Below are 20,380 nucleotides of genomic sequence, written 5' to 3' on the forward strand. Positions count from 1 at the left end.
TATATTAGAGACCGGCCTGTGTTTGTCTAAATGCATCAAACCCCCGGCCATTATAAGAGGCCCCTCCTTTATTGGAGGTCCCGCCTCTATTAGAGGATTTACGGTACACACATAACCTAGAGCAGACTGTTAAATGTATATACACACACACACATTCACATATTCTACCTAGAGCAGACTGTTAAAGGTATTGTCATGTACGTGGGTTGTTCATTATCATTATTGCCATATATTTTAACACCATGTAACATCAGGGTAATATATTATTTGTGTTGTCTGTTATGTGTGGTGTTGTGTCATCTCCTAATTGCTGTTTCTATTCACAGATGCCACTCATCTCCCTGATTGGATTGGTTGCATCTGATTGGTGCACCTTGGAACAGGCAGTGGAGATGGGTGGTTAATAGAGTGGAGATGACACACATCGGGGCGCCTCACTCTGTCAGTGCTACTGATCAGAGTTTCGTGAGGTTGCCATTTATTGACCATTGTGGAACAATACTGTGCTTGTCTACTGCTTCGTGTGGACTAAGTACTAAGTATATATATATATAGAGATCAGTGGCCTCTGCGCCACTTCTCTCTTGTTGTGAGTACTCTCTTGTTGGCTTTAGGCCTATTTTCCACTGAGTGTGGAATTGTACCTTTGGTACCCTTGAGTGTCTGTGGGCGCTTATTTAATATATCCTATATATCACTTTGTCTGTTCTCCCATTACCTTTCTCCCTATTTGTTTACATGTTTGTGGGTTGTTTTTTCCCTTTGTTGCCTATTAATATCAGTGGAGGTTTCAAGCCCTACCCTGGATAATAAATATAATTTACTATTTGGATCAACGTCTTGTGTTCACTTTATTACCTGCTCGAGACCTTGCTTTAAAAGCACTACTGGACGGGCTGGTTTTCACATACAGCCCGTTCCAGCTTATTTTCTATATTGTCTTGTGACATTGTTATGTGACAGGTATATACACACACATTCTACCTATATAACCTAGAGCAGACTGTTAAAGGTATACACACATTCTACATAGAGCAGGCTGTTAACTCATTCCCCGCAAACGAGTTTACTCGTTATTGGGCGCCATGCGTTGAATGCCAACGAGTAAACTCGTTATTTGGTCCGTTTTTCTTTTTTTCGATTTTAATATTCTATTCAATGTCACGGACCTGTATGTTGCCGTTAAAAGGCATACTTGGACCCCAAGGGTGCATTACCGGCCAGATCCGGCTAGGTGGCAGTATCGAGAGTGCAGTAAACCCTGTTCCAGACGTGTGTTACATTTAAATACCTCCGGGCGCAAAATTTAGACTGAGCCGAGTAAATCGCTTCATCCGACCACTTCGAAACGCATCTGGCACACTCGATCCTTAAATTTTGCCAAATTATGTCCGGGACCAGATGGACACCAATATAGGAAATCGCGATCAGACAATTGGAATATTCTTTTTGGAATACCCCCGACCAAAGATAAGGACTATCTGACATCAATTTCAGCTTGATCCAACAATGTTTTCATATCGATTCAGCTGATCAGCGTTCAACAAGAAAGCCGTTACTGGCCATCAAAGCATACAAAAACGACCCCCCCCCCCCCCCCCCCCCCTTTCATGCATTCATGATGAAACATAATACCTATTATATACATTTGATTTGGAAAGAGTAGCGTATCCAGGCAAGAAACGGCAACGCTTATAGTAGAATACACGTAGCGCCCTATAAACCAGCTTTTCAGGAATTATCCCGGATCACTCCTAAACTATACTTATATTCACCATGGGATAACGCGCGAACGTATGCATGAAGAAATTATCTCTTTTTTTTGCATGTTCGACGGTAGAAAGTCACTGTCAAATTACTATAGTATTGTCTCCATAGCTATAATATAGAATATAGATATAGCTCTACAAACAAGGTGACGCACTCCTATCTTTAAAGCGTGGCATAGCTAGAACGGGACCAGGCTAATCCCTGGCGTTGAATGAGTTAAAGGTATATACACACATTCTACCTAGAGAACATAGAGCAGACTGTTAAAGGTATATACACACAGATAACCTAGAGCAGACTGTTAAAGATATATACCGGTAATAATTAATTTATTTTGTATAGCGCTTCCCCACTAGGGGTGGGGAATAAAAATCAATGCAGCAATTTTATGAATGATGTTTAAAATGTCTCTTTCTCTCTCTCTCTCTCTCTCTCTCTCTCTCTCTCTGCCTCTCTCTCTGCCTCTCTCTCTCTCTCTGCCTCCTCCCTGCAGACTGGAAGCAGAAGAAGCGGAAGCGCAGTGAGGCGGTCTCTCTGCAGTCATACAGAGGCCTGGCGGAGGTGGCGGTTCGCTGTCTGTGTGACCTCCTTGTCTCCCAGCCGCACTTCAACTTCCACAACAACCTCATCGTCATGGTGGCGCCGCTGATGAACGACCCCGTCCGAAAGGTTCCTCCCTCTGTTCCATGTTCTTACAGTGTTGTAATATGGTGGAGCCTGGGAGACGTGGCCAAAATGTCATATCTTTTTTTTTTATGGTATAACGGTATTTTAACCCGTTCACTGCCACACTACAGAAGGTTAACCCTTTACTATCCCGTCAGTAGTTAAACTTCTGTGGTGTGGCAGTGAAAGGGTTAACCGGCTGTCGTGCGGCAGTGAAAGGGTTAACCTGCTGTCGTGTGGCAGTGAAAGGGTTAAGTTTAAGATATGACATCTTTTTTTAAGCCTTTATCTTGTAATACAGTTGTCATGGTGCTATGCCATTCAAAATGTCTTTTCTTTCACGTTTTTAGTTAGAATTTCTAACTTTGATACAATACCTTGAACAGTAGCGATATTCTATACCATTTTATATATATACTGTACAGAATGTACACTGTCTGACTAGTACCTTTCCCGTTGTACTTCCCCAGATGTCGGAGATGTGCTGTGAGGCTGTGCGGAAGCTGCTGAATAAGGACAAGATGGGCCAGGCCTCACTGGGGGCCGTCAGGGTAATCTCAGGCCTGGTCAAGAGCCACAACTACGCCGTCAGACCCGAGGTACACACACACTGTTATCCAACACGTCTTTGACGTGACGGTCCTGAACCACAACTAGAAATTCAGGCCGGAGGGTAATTGTCTCTCCTGGAACAATATATTAAACGCACCCAAAGTTTCTTCAGTATCTTGTTTTTCTGAACAGGCAATGAGCAACAAATACAATTACAAGTCATGGAGTAATTGTCTCTACTACTCTTAACCTGTTCCACCCGTGGAATATTTTCTGAAAATCCGCCTAAAATATATACCTAGGTAAATGGAATATTGCTCCACTTCTACAAGGCCATTTGCATATTATTGGTATCTAGGGACATCTATGGACCTCAGGGAATGTATTCACAGTGTCAGAAATATTGTGTCTATTACTAGGCTTGCTTAAATTGTGATGAAACAAAGGAGAATATGAATTATGATTTTTCTTTGCATCTTTGACAGTGAATAACACCATGCTAATAATGACCAAACATTAAAAACTGCCACTGATCTCGTTCAGTACCTTCTTGAGATCATGTGTACAAAAAATCGAAGGAAATTAATAAAGGGAAGATGATTAAACCGAAGGTTCTGTAGATACAGTACTGAATTCTCCCATCCGGACCAATGCAATTTGAAATATTATTATAGAATATGGAGGCTTATAAATGACCTTATTATAGCCAATTCGCACATGTATATATATAAACATATATTATCTTTCAAATGCCCAAGTTCAATTGGATTTAGTATCACCAGGCGTGCATGAGAACCGATAATGAAATCTACTGTAATGTACAGTAGCTTTTAAATTTGTATCAGGGTGGCACCATTTTGAAACCATTTTCAAATCTAATTGTTGTTGAATGCTAACAATAGGGAAGAGAAACTAACAGCGTTTTCAAATTTGTCAAAAACCTTACCTTTTGTGGCTTATTATCCAGAATAATAACAGTTATTGAAATAATTCATACAGAACTCTGAACCTTGAACCCCATAGAATCTTCCAACAAGTGTAGTTCTGAAAAATTCCACCGCTGATCGACAGCTAGCGATGTCTATTACAAAATGGCAGCAAAAAGACTACAATTCCCATGGTTCAAAATATCCAAAATGGTCGCCCTCGCGACTAGACTTGACTAAATCAAAAAGTAAAATCTATCTAATGACACTTTTAACCTATTGCTAAACTAACATATTGATGATAATATACATTCTACATGCTGTTGTGACATGTTTATGATGTTAATACTTTAATACGTTTGAAATAAAAATCGCTACTTTTATACAACATGTAAAAAATATTGATTTATGACCAGATGTCATTTCGGGACCGGTACCGGTCCCGTCAGGTGGAAGAGGTTAAGACAGTATATTTAGTTAAGTCTCCCCTTCTCCCTCCATTCCTCTCTCCCTCCCTCCCACTCCCACCATCTCTCTCTCCCTCCCTCCTTCTACCCCCACGCTCTCTGTCTCTTTCTTTCTCTTTCCCTCCAACTCCCTCCATCTCTCTACCCCCCCCCTCTCTCCCTCTCCCCCTCTGCCTCTCTATCCTTCTCTCTCTCCCTCTCCCCCTCTGCCTCTCTATCTCCCTCTCCCCATTTGCCTCTCTATCCTCCTCTCCCCCTCTGCCTCTATCCTCTCTCCCTCTCCCCATCCTTCTCTCTCTCTCCCTCTCCCCCTCTGCCTCTCTCTATCTCCCTCTCCCCCTTTGCCTCTCTATATCCTCCTCTCTTTCCCTCTCCCCCTCTGCCTCTCTATCCTCTGCCCCTCTCTATCCTCCTCTCTCTCCCTCTCCCCCTATGCATGTCTCTATCCTCATCTCTCTCTCCCTCTGCCTCTCTCTATCCTCCTGTGCCTCTCTATCCTCTCTCCCTCTGCCTCTCTCTCTCCCTCTCTCTTTCCCTCCCCCTCTTCCTCTCTATACTCCTCCCTCTGCCTCTCTCTATCTCCCCCTCTCTCTCTCTCTCTCCCCCTCTGCCTCTCTATCCTTCTCTCTCTCCCCCTCTGTCCCTCTGCCTCTCTCTGCCCCTCTCTCTCTCTCTCTAGGTGCTGAAGTGTCTGATGTGTCTGAGGATAAGGGAGATCGATCTAAAGAGAGACACAGAGGCCACGGCACCAAAAAAGAGGTTCATGAAGTTCAAGGAGAAGAGGCAGCACCTTTCCAGGATGCAGAGGAAGGTGTGTGAACAGTTACAGTCTGTGTGAACAGTTACAGTATTACTAATGTCTGTGTGAACAGTTACAGTATTACTAATGTCTGTGTGAACAGTTACAGTATTACTAATGTCTGTATGAACAGTTACAGTATTACTAATGTCTGTATGAACAGTTACAGTATTACTAATGTCTGTCTGTAGGAACAGTTACAGTATTACTAATGTCTGTATGAACAGTTACAGTATTACTAATGTCTGTGTGAACAGTTACAGTATTACTAATGTCTGTGTGAACAGTTACAGTATTACTAATGTATGTGTGAACAGTTACAGTATTACTAATGTCTGTATGAACAGTTACAGTATTACTAATGTCTGTATGAACAGTTACAGTATTACTAATGTCTGTAGGAACAGTTACAGTATTACTAATGTCTGTAGGAACAGTTACAGTATTACTAATGTCTGTGTGAACAGTTACAGTATTACTAATGTCTGTGTGAACAGTTACAGTATTACTAATGTCTGTATGAACAGTTACAGTATTACTAATGTATGTGTGAACAGTTACAGTATTACTAATGTATGTGTGAACAGTTACAGTATTACTAATGTCTGTGTGAACAGTTACAGTATTACTAATGTCTATATGAACAGTTACAGTATTACTAATGTCTGTATGAACAGTTACAGTATTACTCATGTCTGTATGAACAGTTACAGTATTACTAATGTATGTGTGAACAGTTACAGTACTACTAATGTCTGTATGAACAGTTACAGTATTACTAATGTATGTGTGAACAGTTACAGTATTACTAATGTCTGTATGAACAGTTACAGTATTACTAATGTCTGTAGGAACAGTTACAGTATTACTAATGTATGTGTGAACAGTTACAGTATTACTAATGTCTGTATGAACAGTTACAGTATTACTAATGTCTGTAGGAACAGTTACAGTATTACTAATGTATGTGTGAACAGTTACAGTATTACTAATGTATGTATGAACAGTTACAGTATTACTAATGTCTGTGTGACAGTTACAGTCTGTGAACAGTTACAGTATTACTAATGTCTGTGTGAACAGTTACAGTATTACTAATGTCTGTCTCCAGTGGAAGAAGGCTGAGGAGAAGCTGGACAAGGAGCTGCTGGAAGCGGAAGGTTATGAGAACAAAGATGCCAAGATTAAACTGGTGAGAGAGAGACACACACAAAGATTAAACTGGTGAGGGAGAGTCACACACAAAGATTAAACTGGTGAGAAAGGGAGACAAAGATTAAACTGGTGAGAGAGAGAGACACAAAGATTAAACTGGTGAGAGAGAGACGCACATCTTAAACTGGTGAGAGAGAGAGACCGATTAAACTGGTGAGAGAGAGACACAAAGATTAAACTGGTGAGAGAGAGACAGATTAAACTGGTGGGAGAGAGAGACAGATTAAACTGGTGAGAGAGAGACGCAAAGATTAAACTGGTGAGAGAGAGATTAAACTGGTGGGAGAGAGAGACACAAAGATTAAACTGGTGAGAGAGAGACACAAAGATTAAACGGGTGAGAGAGAGAGACACAAAGATTAAACTGGTGAGAGAGAGACATCTTAAACTGGTGAGAGAGAGACACAGATTAAACTGGTGAGAGAGACACAAAGATTAAACTGGTGAGAGAGAGACACACACATCTTAAACTGGTGAGAGAGAGAGACAAAGATTAAACTGGTGAGAGAGAGACAAAGATTAAACTGGTGAGAGAGAGACAAAGATTAAACTGGTGAGAGAGAGACAAAGATTAAACTGGTGAGAGAGAGACAAAGATTAAACTGGTGAGAGAGAGACCAAGATTAAACTGGTGAGAGAGACACGCAAAGATTAAACTGGTGAGAGAGAGACAAAGATTAAACTGGTGAGAGAGAGACACAAAGATTAAACTGGTGAGAGAGAGACAAAGATTAAACTGGTGAGAGAGAGACCAAGATTAAACTGGTGAGAGAGAGACCAAGATTAAACTGGTGAGAGAGACATGCAAAGATTAAACTGGTGAGAGAGAGACAAAGATTAAACTGGTGAGAGAGAGACACAAAGATTAAACTGGTGAGAGAGAGAGCGAGAGAGACAAAGATTAAACTGGAGAGAGAGAGACGCACAAAGATTAAACTGGAGAGAGAGAGAGACTTAAGATTAAACTGGTGAGAGACACAAAGATTAAACTGGTGAGAGAGAGAGACGCACAAAGATTAAACTGGTGATAGAGACACAAAGATTAAACTGGTGAGAGAGACACAAAGATTAAACTGGTGAGAGAGACACAAAGATTAAACTGGTGTGAGAGAGACACAAAGATTAAACTGGTGAGAGACACACAAAGATTAAACTGGTGAGAGAGAGACACAAATTAAACTGGTGAGAGAGAGAGACACACAAAGATTAAACTGGTGAGAGAGAGACACACACAAAGATTAAACTGGTGAGAGAGCGAGCGAGAGAGATAGACAAAGATTAAACTGGTGAGAGAGAGAGAGAGAGAGAGAGACTCACACAAAGATTAAACTGGTGAGAGAGAGAGAGACACAAAGATTAAACTGGTGAGAGAGAGACACACAAAGATTAAACTGGTGAGAGAGACGCACAAAGATTAAACTGGAGAGAGAGAGAGAGAGACGCACAAAGATTAAACTGGTGAGAGAGAGACGCACAAAGATTAAACTGGTGAGAGAGAGACGCACAAAGATTAAACTGGTGAGAGAGACGCACAAAGATTAAACTGGTGAGAGAGATGTACAAAGATTAAACTGGTGAGAGAGAGATGTACAAAGATTAAACTGGTGAGAGAGACGCACAAAGATTAAACTGGTGAGAGAGAGATGTACAAAGATTAAACTGGTGAGAGAGAGATGTACAAAGATTAAACTGGTGAGAGAGAGATGTACAAAGATTAAACTGGTGAGAGAGAGATGTACAAAGATTAAACTGGTGAGAGAGCGAGAGAGAGAGACAAAGATTAAACTGGTGAGAGAGAGAGACGCACACAGATTAAACTGGTGAGAGAGATGTACAAAGATTAAACTGGTGAGAGAGCGAGAGAGAGAGACGAAGATTAAACTGGTGAGAGAGAGACGCACAAAGATTAAACTGGTGAGAGAGAGAGAGAGAGAGAGACACACAAAGATTAAACTGGTGAGAGAGAGAGACACACACAAAGATTAAACTGGTGAGAAAGAGAGACACAAAGATTAAACTGGTGTGAGAGACGCACAAAGATTAAACTGGTGAGAGAGAGAGACACACAAAGATTAAACTGGTGAGAGAGAGAGACACAAAGATTAAACTGGTGAGAGAGACGCACAAAGATTAAACTGGTGAGCGAGAACTGCTAGGATTATATATATATATGACGGGATATTCACCTTGTTGGTTACTCTTCTATCCTGTAGCACACAGAGACGCTGAACATAGTCTTCCTCATCTACTTCAGAATCCTGAAGAAGGCCCAGAAGTCTGTCCTGCTGCCATGTGTACTAGAAGGACTGGCTAAGTAAGACACACACACACACACACACGATCCATAGATGTATGACTTGGCCATAATAGGCCTGATATTCTATATTCATATTTAAAATGGCATGTGTCCGGATGGCAAAATTCAGTACTGTATCTACAAAACCCCTGTAAATCATCTGCCCATTATTCATTTGTTTCAAGTTTCTTTAATAGTTGTCATACAGAAGTACAGAATACTTTTATACAAAATGCTTCTTACTGTTACGCTCCAGAGACTGTGCTAGACAAGATAAGTATCAAATAACATAGTATAGCATGTAAATTAGAAGTAGAAAATGAGGTCACAATGTTCAGTATAGACATATGTACAATGTTCGATGCAGAATAGACGTAACTGAGTTACCATATAATATACAATATACTATGCAGTGTACTAATATACAATACTATATAGTGCAAAGCAGAAATGGGATGAGGTACAATTTAGGTACAATTTACAGTAAGGTGTACGAGTTGTAGTGCAAATCCTTTATCAATAAATATAAAGTGTGGGGAGTGGGTGCTACAGTGTGTTTGTTTAAAGTGAGTGTGTGCGTGTGGATGTGTGTGCTATGTGCGTTTGATGGTTGTTGTGTAGTGTTCATTGTTCGTTGAGCAGCCTGATGGCCTGGGGATAGAAGCTTCTTCTGAGTCTTTCTGTGCTCGCCTTGAGACTCCGGTATCGCTTAGATATTGTGTACCCATGATTTCAAGAAGGTGCTGGATGAGCTCAGTGGCAATTATTCACGTCTGGTCAATGTTAGCATGGTGTTATTCACTGTCAAAGATGGAAAAGAAAAATAATTGATATTCTCCTTTTGGTTCATTACAATTTACTCAAGCATAATAACAGACACAATATTTCTGACACTGGGAATACATTCCATGATGTCCATAGATGTTCCTAGATACCAAGAACATGCAAATGCACTTCGTAGAAGTGGAGCAATCTTCCATTTACTTATGTACTTTTAGGCAATTTTCAGAAAATATGGCTAGGGCCTAACCGGTTAAAATAAACTAATGTCAAGAAAAGACATACACATACATCATCATGTTTATAATCTTTGTTACAGCTGCTTTCATTCTAGTTAAATAAGGAATGTTTTAATTATGAAGCCCTCCACCAGTCATTAACCAAACAAAAAATTACCCTGAAAAGGGAAACTAATGATCATTCTTTTGGTGTCAGAATTCACCATATTGCCTCTGTTTGACCCGGGTGGGGATCGCCAAAAGGCCTCTGCCTCTGTTTCTAGGCTCATGAAAAAGGTTTGAGAACCACTGATTATCGATTGAGCTGAGGATTTTATCCAATGCGACTTACAGTTGTGTACCTGCGGTCTCCAGCTATAGGAAAATGAATGGACTACATTTACATTTTGTCATTTAGCTGACACTTTTATCCAAAGTGCAGGGTTCGTACGGGTGCTGGAAATCCTTGAAAATGCTTGTATTTCAATGTGCTGTTTTAAATGTGCTTGAATTGTGTATAAAGTGCTGGAAAGTTATTGAAATTGTAATTGCACTTTATACTTTCATAATAAATCGCTATCTGACTGAATAGTTTGTTTTTTAGACAAAGAAATAAAATAAGTCAGAGCGACTCGAGCGAGCCTATTTTGCGTTCGCCTTTCACACAAAATGAAATGTGGCTGGGCTCGACCCGTAGTGTTTTTTTTTTTTATACCTGTGCCATCTGAGAACAGCGCGCACACGGCCAACATGCCGGGAGGCTGTCGTTTTAATGAGCTCAGGCTTGGAGATATAAAATATAAGTCATGGTTAAAAAGAGGAGAAAATCTCAGAGTAGCCGTGTGCAACATATGCAGAAAGGACTTGCAGATCTTTACCATCTTTCGAGCCACATGAAAGGTGAGCCAATGAGCATGGATGTTATTAACGTGTTTCGGCCTGGCTTGCCAGGTACTACTAAGTTTGAGACTACAAGACTCCACACCTGTCTCCGTAAATGTTTGTTATAAAAATACCACTTCAATAATCGAAATAGTCAAGTAACAGGCAGAATACACTATTGGAATTACAAACTCGAGCAATGGGCTAACGTTAGCTGCTAACCAAGTTATCCATGAGGACTATGCTAAGCTAACTAGCGTTAGCTGCTAACCCTGGAAAATGCTCAAAGCGGACTCCACAACACTAGTTCCATTCGTGAGGAAAGGGGGTGGGTTATATTGACAACGCTTGACAACAGAAGTTTAAACATAACTTCATATTTATTGGTTATTTGTTTCTTTATATCATCCAGTTTCCATCTCTGTGTGTTAAAGGGGAACTATCTTATAAATGGCCTTTTTCAGTGTTTAGCATTGTTTCCTAGCTATGTGGACTTATATTAATAGGATCTATGTCTCTAATTCTCATATTGGCGCACTTCCAATTCTCCTCTCACAATATTCACCCTCACTGAACTGAGTCATCTGAAAATGTGCATATCTGTGATGTCAGAGATTTCTCAGCTGCATAATAATGTGGCAGTTGGTGTGGCAGTTGGCACCAGGCCACACAGTGGTTGGAGCCCAGCCTCAAAACGGCTTAAGATCTTGAGGTAGAAAAATGCTGTTTTTGAGTACTTGATTAGAAATACAAAACAATGAATTTTTTTGGAAAAAAATAAACCTTACAGACTGGGTGTTCCATAGACTCACAGGAATTGTGTAAAAGTGCCCAAATAGTGAAAGAAATAGTAAAATAGTTCTCCTTTAAACTCTTCCTGTTTACATTCGAGTGTGACATCATCACCTATGGCAGCTTAGATGATCAAAACGCAAACCTAGAACAAAACCTGAGGGGGGGGGGGGGCTCTCACGCGTTCTCGTCCTCTCTCTCGCTCTCTCTCTACGTTACAGTATTAATACTAACTGGATAGTTGATGATATAAACATTTAATTTCATTATCTGAAATATTCTAAAATCATTAAGTCTGCTATAAGCCATTATCCCTTTGTGTGTGATTATTATTTTCTCACAGTAGTGTGTATATATATATATATATATATATATATATATATATATGTGTGTTTGGCTAAAGTGGATAGAAAACACAGTACTGTGCAAAAGTCTTAGGCACCCAAGAGTTTTTATATAAATGGTCTTAGATGTAAATAATTTTTTTTATTAGTGTGTCAGTAGACTACTCTTAGTACATTTTCATTAAAACATTTTTTAAAGCATTTTCATGGTTTAATAATGCAAACATATGTTGCAGGGACGTATTATAATCATCATATTGGCGTGACTGTATGCATCAAAGGGTTAAATCAAGCATTTTTAAGTGCTTTAGAGGAAATGTCAAAATATCGCGATATATATCGTGATATGGCCAAAAAAGATTGCGATATCATTTAGAGGCCATATCGCCCAGCCCTACATCAGGGTCCCCCATGTTCAATTCATCATGACATTTATAACATACACAAGATATACAGTACGTTACTGCATAACACATCGGCTCAGCCAGGTTATATATGATGCCAACTCTACATCATTTTGGTTGTTTATAGCACAATAACATCTGATTTAATGTGATGGAAGAAGTGAAATAATCATTTTGAGTAAATATTTAATTTACCACAGCCGCATAAGATGCTGGAAAAGCTTGAAAATGCACCTTGAAAAGTGCTTGCATTTTGCCTTGGAAAAGGTGTACAAACCCTGAAAGCGATTTACAAGTCCTATACGGCAAGTCAGCAGGAAGGGTACAACTCTTACAGCTGAGTAACAATGTTCATCATTAGAGAGTCCACATCATATCACTCATTCAAGTGCAGGGCTAAGAAATGGCTCATTGAAAATCAGCATTGTCAACACTGATGTTTGAGTTTTTATTGTAATGTTATTTATCTTGCTTGTATTCAGTTTGTATTGCCAACTCTTTTTTACATAGGATTTTAGCCTGTACCTTCTGGCCGAGGGACTACCAATGGAAATGTGCCCTTTTGGAGTTCATTACAAGCTTTTAGTTTGAATAAGTATGAATGCGTTTAAGACGGTAGATTTACACGTCATACTAATCATTGTGATGTTTCCTGCGTTTTAAGGTTTGCTCATCTGATCAACATTGAGTTCTTCGATGACCTGCTCAACGTCCTGCAGGACCTCATCCAATCAGGAGTGAGTATTTTACCTTGAAACCCAGCCCATCACCAGCGACTATTGGTTGTTTGGAACCGGTTGTGTTATGATTGGCTGTTGTGTGGTTCTCTCTCTGCAGGACCTGCCCTATCGGGAAAGCCTTCACTGCATACAGACCGCCTTCAACATCCTCACAGGACAAGGTCAGTGTCTGTGTGTGTGTTTACATGTGTGTGGTGGAGTGGTATTTTCTATGTGCGTCTACCTGGGTTGAGATTACTTGTCCACCAGGTGATGTTCTGAACATTGACCTGTGATGATTCTTTGTGTCCGACCAGGTGATGTTTTGAACATTGACCTGTGATGATTCTTTGTGTCCGACCAGGTGATGTTCTGAACATTGACCCGTTGAAGTTCTACTCTCATCTGTACAAGACCCTGCTCAGGATGCACGCTGGTGAGACACTATCCTCCAAAACAATGGTAGTCTTCTCTGTAGAATGAGTTCTGAAGTAGGCTTGGGCGGTATCCTTATTTTCAAACCGGCAAACCTTTATGTTATAATACCCCAGTGCACGGTATTTGACGGTATGACTTTAATTTTCATCAGCGGGGGGGGGGGGGGGGGGGGGGGGGTTACGTGTTACCAAGTAAACAAATCATCGTCAGCTCTCAGAATGGTAGTCCCGCACCGGTAGAAGCCCGCACCGTTTTAGCGTTAGCATCTAGCCTATAGCCATGGCAGACTATTTGATTCCTTAAGGGCTAGAAATTGCCTGGGTTTTGGTCATATGCTCCCGAAATGCTCCCGTTGTTTGGCTACTTCTATGTGCAGTGAAAACTACTCGAATGCTTTATAACCTAGTCATTGATTTAGTTCAGGGTAATCTAAGATTAGCCGCAGAGCTAACGCTACTTGACGTGAGCTAACGCTAGTTATTCAAGCTCAGTAGCTCACAGAGAGAGATAAACAGCTGACAGCGGATAGTACAGGACGGTACAAATACAATAAAAAGGCGGGTGGGGGCTGTTGTGTAAACCTTGTACTCTTTAGTTCACATAATAAGAGACGGATTGCTCCACAACAACACTGCTCTCGTCACAACGCTTTACGGTATTTTCACAGCACTGTCGCAACATTACCGATATATATCTATGGTTGTGACCCACTCGCTCCACTAGAGCGGTCTCGCCCTCTGCTGGCGCGTGTGTGCACTACACTCAGTGTGTGCACTACACTCAAAACTCCGTTTCACTGTTATAGAAACTAAAGCGCATCTGTGATTTTGACGGTGACGGACGGTATTGAAAATCAATACCGTAGGTATTTCTAAATACCCTGGTATACCTTAATACCGTCATACCGCCCAAGCCTATTCTGAAGTTGCCTCTAATGACACAGTAGCAGTGAGAAGAGCGCTTTGGCTGTGTTGTGTAGATGCATAGACCTGTCCGCTGTATACAAACATACCGCGTTCCAGCCAATCAGCAATACCAACTGAGTCACGTGACCAAGTTGCCCCCTACCTGCGCGAGCTGCTGCGCTAAAAAAAAGTACGACTGGGCTCTATGGAGAAACCATGACACTCCCCTGACTAAAAGTAGGTTGAAACTAAAACGGCTGGATGTCATTTTGGCACATCAGCATCACCTTTTACATATCTAGCTTTGGCATGGATTGATTGTTTAGATTGCTAGCATTGCTAGCAAACTATGACACTCCCCTGACTAAAAGTTGTTTCAAAACGGCTGGAAAACCGTGATGAGATTTTTCATCACACCACAAATAAAAAATAAGCAACTAGGCGAGCAACAACCCTGCTGGAGACTGTGGGCAGATGAATGCCATCACTCATTGGTTGTGTACTAAAATACAAGTATTTTGGAAGAGTGTCATCCAGGAAATATATAAAATTCTAAGCTATGAATTTCCCATGGAACCCCAGATAGTCTACCTGGGCCTGATCTCAGAGGAGATCATCCACAAAGAAGACTTTTTGGACTCTATAGGCTGACAGGCGAATAAAGAACACCACAGTTTAAACTAAAATGGACCGGACTAACCAAGAACGAAAATAGCTCCCTCCCATATACCATTGTAATGTCATGTATGTCATGTTTGTTAAGTGGTGGCGGTTGTTTTTTTACTGTAATGTATGTGGATAAACTGGAAAAAATTATCAAAATAAAGAGTTATAAAAAAAATATAATAATAATTGTTTCAAACGAAAATGGCTGGATGTCATTTAGCCAAATCAGCATGGCTGTGAATGTTGAGTCTTTCACCTTTTACATATCTAGCTTTGGCATGGATTGATTGTTTAGATCGCTAGCATGGCTAACAAATGCAAATATATTGTAGTCTGCCCCGTTGTTCTGACCAGGATCTGACACACTGTGAGTCTGACATGGACGGCGAACGGGTCTATATAGTGCTCACTCTAGCTCAAATCTCTTTGGCTTACCTCCCGTCTCTTCCCTGCTTTCCCCAGGGGAGTCTAATGATGACATCATCATTGTGCTGCAGTGCCTGGATGCCATGCTGACCCGACGCAGGAAGCAGGTGACCCTGCACAGAGCGCTGGCGTTCGTCAAGAGGCTGAGCACGCTCAGTGTGCACACGCTGCCCAACGCCAGCGTAGGAATACTGGCCTCCTGCAGGTCTGTCATGCACGTAAGTATGTTGTTTTTAAAAGGAGACGAGGGATAACAATGATACTGAGAGAGGGTTTGATGAGTGAGTGTGATCTAGGTTTCTCACAACTCTTAACATTTTCTCTCTCTCGCTCTCTCTCTCTCTTGCTCTCGCGCTCTCTCTCTCTCGCTCTCGCTCTCTCTCTCTCTCTCGCTCTCTCTCTCGCTCTCCAGGCCTTTCCTAAGTGTGACATCTTGTTGGATAATGAGGCTCAGGGGAGTGGAGTTTATCTTCCTGAGCTGGATGAGCCGGAGTACTGCAACCCCCAGAGCACGGCATTATGGGAGCTCCAGTTACTGCGGGTTGGTAGAGCAATGCATTATGGGAGCTACACACACGGGTTGGTAGAGCAATGCATTATGGGAGCTACACACTGCGGATTGGTACAGCAATGCATTATGGGAGCTACACACACGTTGGTTGTTATAGACAGATCGACTGATGGACACAGCTACATACATACTGCATAATAATAATGAACGTTATTTGTATAGCACCTTTCATACAAGAATTGCAGCTCAAAGTGCTTAACAGAAAAACCACAGGCACATAAAGTGCAGACATAAAATCTTTTTTTCACATTAGTATTTAACATCCCAATAGGCCACCTTGTTTATGGTTTGATTCTATTGCAGTTTTAAAATTTACAATAATAAAGAGTAAAATAGAATGGACAGAGTAACATAATGCAATAAAATAGTTCTGAATGACTGTTTAACTGTCTTTACCTTCCCTGACATACAGACTTATACTGCTGGTGGATAAACACAGACATACTGACTTATACTGCTGCTGTGTGTTTCAGAAACACTACCACCCGGTGGTGAGGAGGTTTGCTGCACACATCAGCATGGGAGCTCCCAGCGAGGGCTCAGGATCCCTCAACATGGTCCTCAGCAGGAGGTAGGCGGAACAGGCCTCACCCTCCTAATTAGTCACCTAATTGTTGTTAACCCTTTCACTACCACACTACAGACTGTTAACCGTCTGTAGTGTGATAGTAAAGGGTTAACCTGCTGTCGTGTGGCAGTGAAAGGGTTAACCTGATGTCGTGTGGCAGTGAAAGGGAACCTTCCGTATTGTCGCAGTGAAAGTGTTAAAGGACCATGCCGGTCTAAATATGACTTTTAGCCTGTTTACTTATCAGCACACATGATTTACATTACCCCTGACCATACATCATTTTTTTATGCAAACGTTATGGTGATAAACCTTAGAATTATATATAAGAAACCTGCCCCTGGTAGTGCTAACAAATTGGTTACGCCATAGAAAAGTTTTTTTTCCTCTGTCTGCACTTCCCTGTTTACTACTCTCTCCTGTGTCCAGGTTACCAGTGGAGCTGTTTGAAGACTACAGTTTTAAAGACATGACCTTTAACCCCGCTGTAGCCATGCCCATCTCCAAGAAGAAGGTAAGAGTAGCCGTATCAACATCTCTTTCTCACTCACACACTTGGTACATAGAATTAATGGTAACGTCATTAGATGTGTATGACCCCATATAACATTCTATGGTACCAAACGTAAGATGGTAGACTAGGATCTTTCTACGTGCTCACTCGCTCGTACGTACATATTCTACCCTACTAGGTGTTGACACGCTCTCTCATTGAAAAACAAACGTGAAGGGAGAAATTCCACACTCCAACCAACCCACATAAGGAGGACATGTTGTACTCCGGTGCTCTGAGTAGGGCAATGTTGAATCAGAGACTTCAAAGTAGAACACTGGAGCTCACGGATTAAAGGCAATAAAGTTTTTTAACGACTAACGTTTCAATGCAGGGTTCATCTATCCAGCTGTTAGATTTGGATCAATCAGCCAGTATCATCTCTCCATCGTTGTCATTGTGTAGTTTCTGCGTTGTGTTTATTTCTCTGTCTTCTCATACTGGCTGTACAATCTTTGTCATTCCCCTTTAATGCAGTCCGTAACCATAAGTATTCGACACAGCGTAGTACCTTTCTTGGAATCGTTGTTTATTACATAAACAAAGGCCTCAGATGTTACCCATTTCGTATTATTCTATCGTCTCTTCTGCTGTTTAGTCCAATGGTGGCTGAGGCCTTGTCGTTAGCCAAAACCTTTCTCCCATTAGCCGAAGCTAATGATGATGTGTCATCTCCCCTCCCCCACCGGCGAGGGTGAGGGAGGGATGGAAGTCTCTGATTCACGTCCGCTCGCGTCAGCTTCGTGTCTAAATCTAACTCACACGCGGAAGAACACTCGCATTATAATAATCATCATTATCATCAATGACAGGCCCCACCCCTCTTCTTGTTGTCATGTGACGCGCTGTCATGGCAACTGCTGTTCACCCTTAAACGTCTGTTTCTAGTGGTGTTACTCTCTCTCTGACCATTCTCTTGTTATGTGCTGAACCGACCTCGGCACGCCCTGGGCTCTATCTTAGTCTGCTGCTAAACACAGTGACTCTCACCGCCTCCACCACCATGCACATCTACCTCTCTGACCTGGTACCTTTAGATGCTGTCATCTCCCCCAATATATACATTGAAAAAACCTCGACATCCTTCACAGCTGTGTCATGTGTTACGTTTGACTCTGTGTCGAAACCTTAGTTTAAAATAAAGTTTTATCGCCTTAAATCTGTGTGCTCAAGTGTTCTTTCTACTTTGTACTAAATCTCTGAAGTCTCCCTGATTAAAAACCAAACATATGGCCTCCGCCCTCCCGGACCGACGGTAGGGGGTAGAGTGCGCAACGACCAGGAAGTGGATTGGGAATTGGCATAACGACTAACATTGGGAGGGGAAAAACGGCAAAAGAAGGGGGAAAAGGATAATAAAAAAAAAAAAAAAAAAAACATATTTCTTGCTGCATGATGTCATTGAGCGTATATATCTTTGGATGATGTGATTGGTAGGGTTGGGTACCATTCACATTTGAACCGGTACCCGACCTTTTTTGGGTATTTCATTATAACAAAAGATTTATTTGTTGTTAAAATAAAGTCTAAACTTCTCAATTTCAACACTTATCACACAAACTAAAACCTCTCCCAAACTGTTCCTACAACGATTATTTTATGTTGCATGGTCATACATGTATTATTTAAATATCAACATTATCTGGCCATCCTCCGTATATCTCTCTGGATGATGTCATTGAGCGTATATATATATGATGATGTCATTGAGCGTATATCTCTCTGTCTCAGGATTATTTCACGATTGGAGCAGCTCTGTTGGATGATGACTTGAAGAGACAGGTGGACGCGGCTCTCTCTGCCCAGAACCTTGAAGACGCATCGCTGGACTTCTCCCCAGCGCTCACACAGTCCACCACGTAGCCTGGCGCACACAAGCTATATTCTGTATGTGCAGGCTCAACAGTTAGGCCAGGGGTTCCTATGGAAAACCTGGAGGAAATGGTGTTTTTCCAGACCTGGAAAAGTTACACAAACGTTTTGGAAATGTGTTCTTAATCTTGTTTTCACCCAAGACTATATTAGAATTTCTTAAAGGACCATACCTGTTATGGTGATAACCCTTACCCTACTACTTTAAATTGAACTGCTGGTCACGCTAAAAATGTTGCCTCAGAAATCGATGCGTGCATTGGATCAGAAAGGCGCTTACGGAAAGCACTGAGTTTCTCCTGAATGCAAACAAGGAAGTGCATAGAGAGAAACGTGTTTTCACGCGACCAGGAGAAAATGTATTTGTAGGTTTCTTCTATTATAATTCTATGGGTTTATCACTAACATTAATGGTCAACAAAGTCATGTAAAAAGGTATGCAGTGCTCATGTCAAATGTGTGCTTTTCATAGACATGCTCTTGCTGCTGCCCAGTGCCTTCACAGGAAATGTAACAGAACTATCAACAATACTATCATTGTTTTTCAGTTTCTTAAGTTTTAACCTAATCGCTTGTCTCGCCTACTTTCAATTGATTTAGTTGTTACATTTAATTAATTCTCTATTATTCCACATCAGTGGAATTCCGTTGCTAGGGCAATAGAGGCCATAATGTTTATGTCGTATTTTCTTCTAGGATGGCTGCCTGTAACATAGCAACCATTATTTTGTGCAAGAGATAATGGTTGCAGTATGTTGATTTGAGAAATATTTAAACAAAACGTGATCATTTATTTCTGGATTTTGTGAACAAGTCACAGTAGAACAGTGATATCATGGTTTTCTAGTGTTTTACCTGCTCGATCGCTACACAGAAATTAGGTGTTTTCTTTTGAAAGTGGTTACCACTGGGCAGCCATCCTGGAAGATGGAACTACACAAACATCCTGTGTCTCTATTGATATTAGCACTGTAACAGGAACTCATTTATAATGTTTATGTTGTCAAGTTTGAAAAAGTCTATTTAACACTTTCACTGAATGAGAATTAAAGAGGACACATGCAACAGTATTAACTATGTATTTATTGTGACCATCCATGTAAATAGTTCAAGTTGATAAGACAACAGTTCACTTGACAGTCACCATGGTTACAGTGGATGTTAATGAAATACATTTACCTTATAGCAATAACCAAGTGCTAAAGATGAAATAGTCCATGCTCAGCTAACTTTATATCCAATATTCAAAAAGATAAAATTAATATATCGAAATCCTAACTTGACAAAGGGTTTTAAAAAAGTTACAATTTGTCTGCACAGGTCGACATTTACAAATAAAACATAAAATAAAAAGCATACCGAATGCCTGTACAGCGAAATAAAATGCCAGAAATATGTATACTTAATTGAACACTATACACATGAAGTAAATATTTCTATACACAAGTACAATATTTCTTTACATACCTATAAATCAAATATTAAGTCTGAGTAAAGTCACCATGGTGCGGAGGCGTAACCCTCTCGCCTTCTCAAATAAATTAAAAATAC

General features: G+C 40.9%; 1 protein-coding gene across 1 annotated transcript in view; it reads left to right on the forward strand.

The window, feature by feature from the left end:
• noc3l (NOC3-like DNA replication regulator) overlaps positions 1-19,914 on the forward strand; it is a 37,279-nt gene extending 17,365 nt beyond the window's left edge. The window contains exons 9-21 of the mRNA XM_084330781.1: positions 2,264-2,439; positions 2,907-3,035; positions 5,061-5,192; positions 6,292-6,372; positions 8,609-8,709; positions 12,776-12,848; positions 12,949-13,012; positions 13,195-13,266; positions 15,302-15,483; positions 15,678-15,806; positions 16,310-16,407; positions 16,834-16,918; positions 18,689-19,914. Of these exons, the coding sequence (XP_084186907.1) occupies positions 2,264-2,439; positions 2,907-3,035; positions 5,061-5,192; positions 6,292-6,372; positions 8,609-8,709; positions 12,776-12,848; positions 12,949-13,012; positions 13,195-13,266; positions 15,302-15,483; positions 15,678-15,806; positions 16,310-16,407; positions 16,834-16,918; positions 18,689-18,820 (1,454 nt within the window). The 3' untranslated portion in view covers positions 18,821-19,914. The remainder of the gene's footprint in view (positions 1-2,263; positions 2,440-2,906; positions 3,036-5,060; positions 5,193-6,291; positions 6,373-8,608; positions 8,710-12,775; positions 12,849-12,948; positions 13,013-13,194; positions 13,267-15,301; positions 15,484-15,677; positions 15,807-16,309; positions 16,408-16,833; positions 16,919-18,688) is intronic.
• The last annotated feature ends 466 nt before the right edge of the window (positions 19,915-20,380 follow it).

Source organism: Notolepis coatsorum (assembly GCF_963971535.1).
Source record: "Notolepis coatsorum genome assembly, chromosome: 15".
Classification (NCBI taxonomy): Eukaryota; Metazoa; Chordata; class Actinopteri; order Aulopiformes; family Paralepididae; genus Notolepis; species Notolepis coatsorum.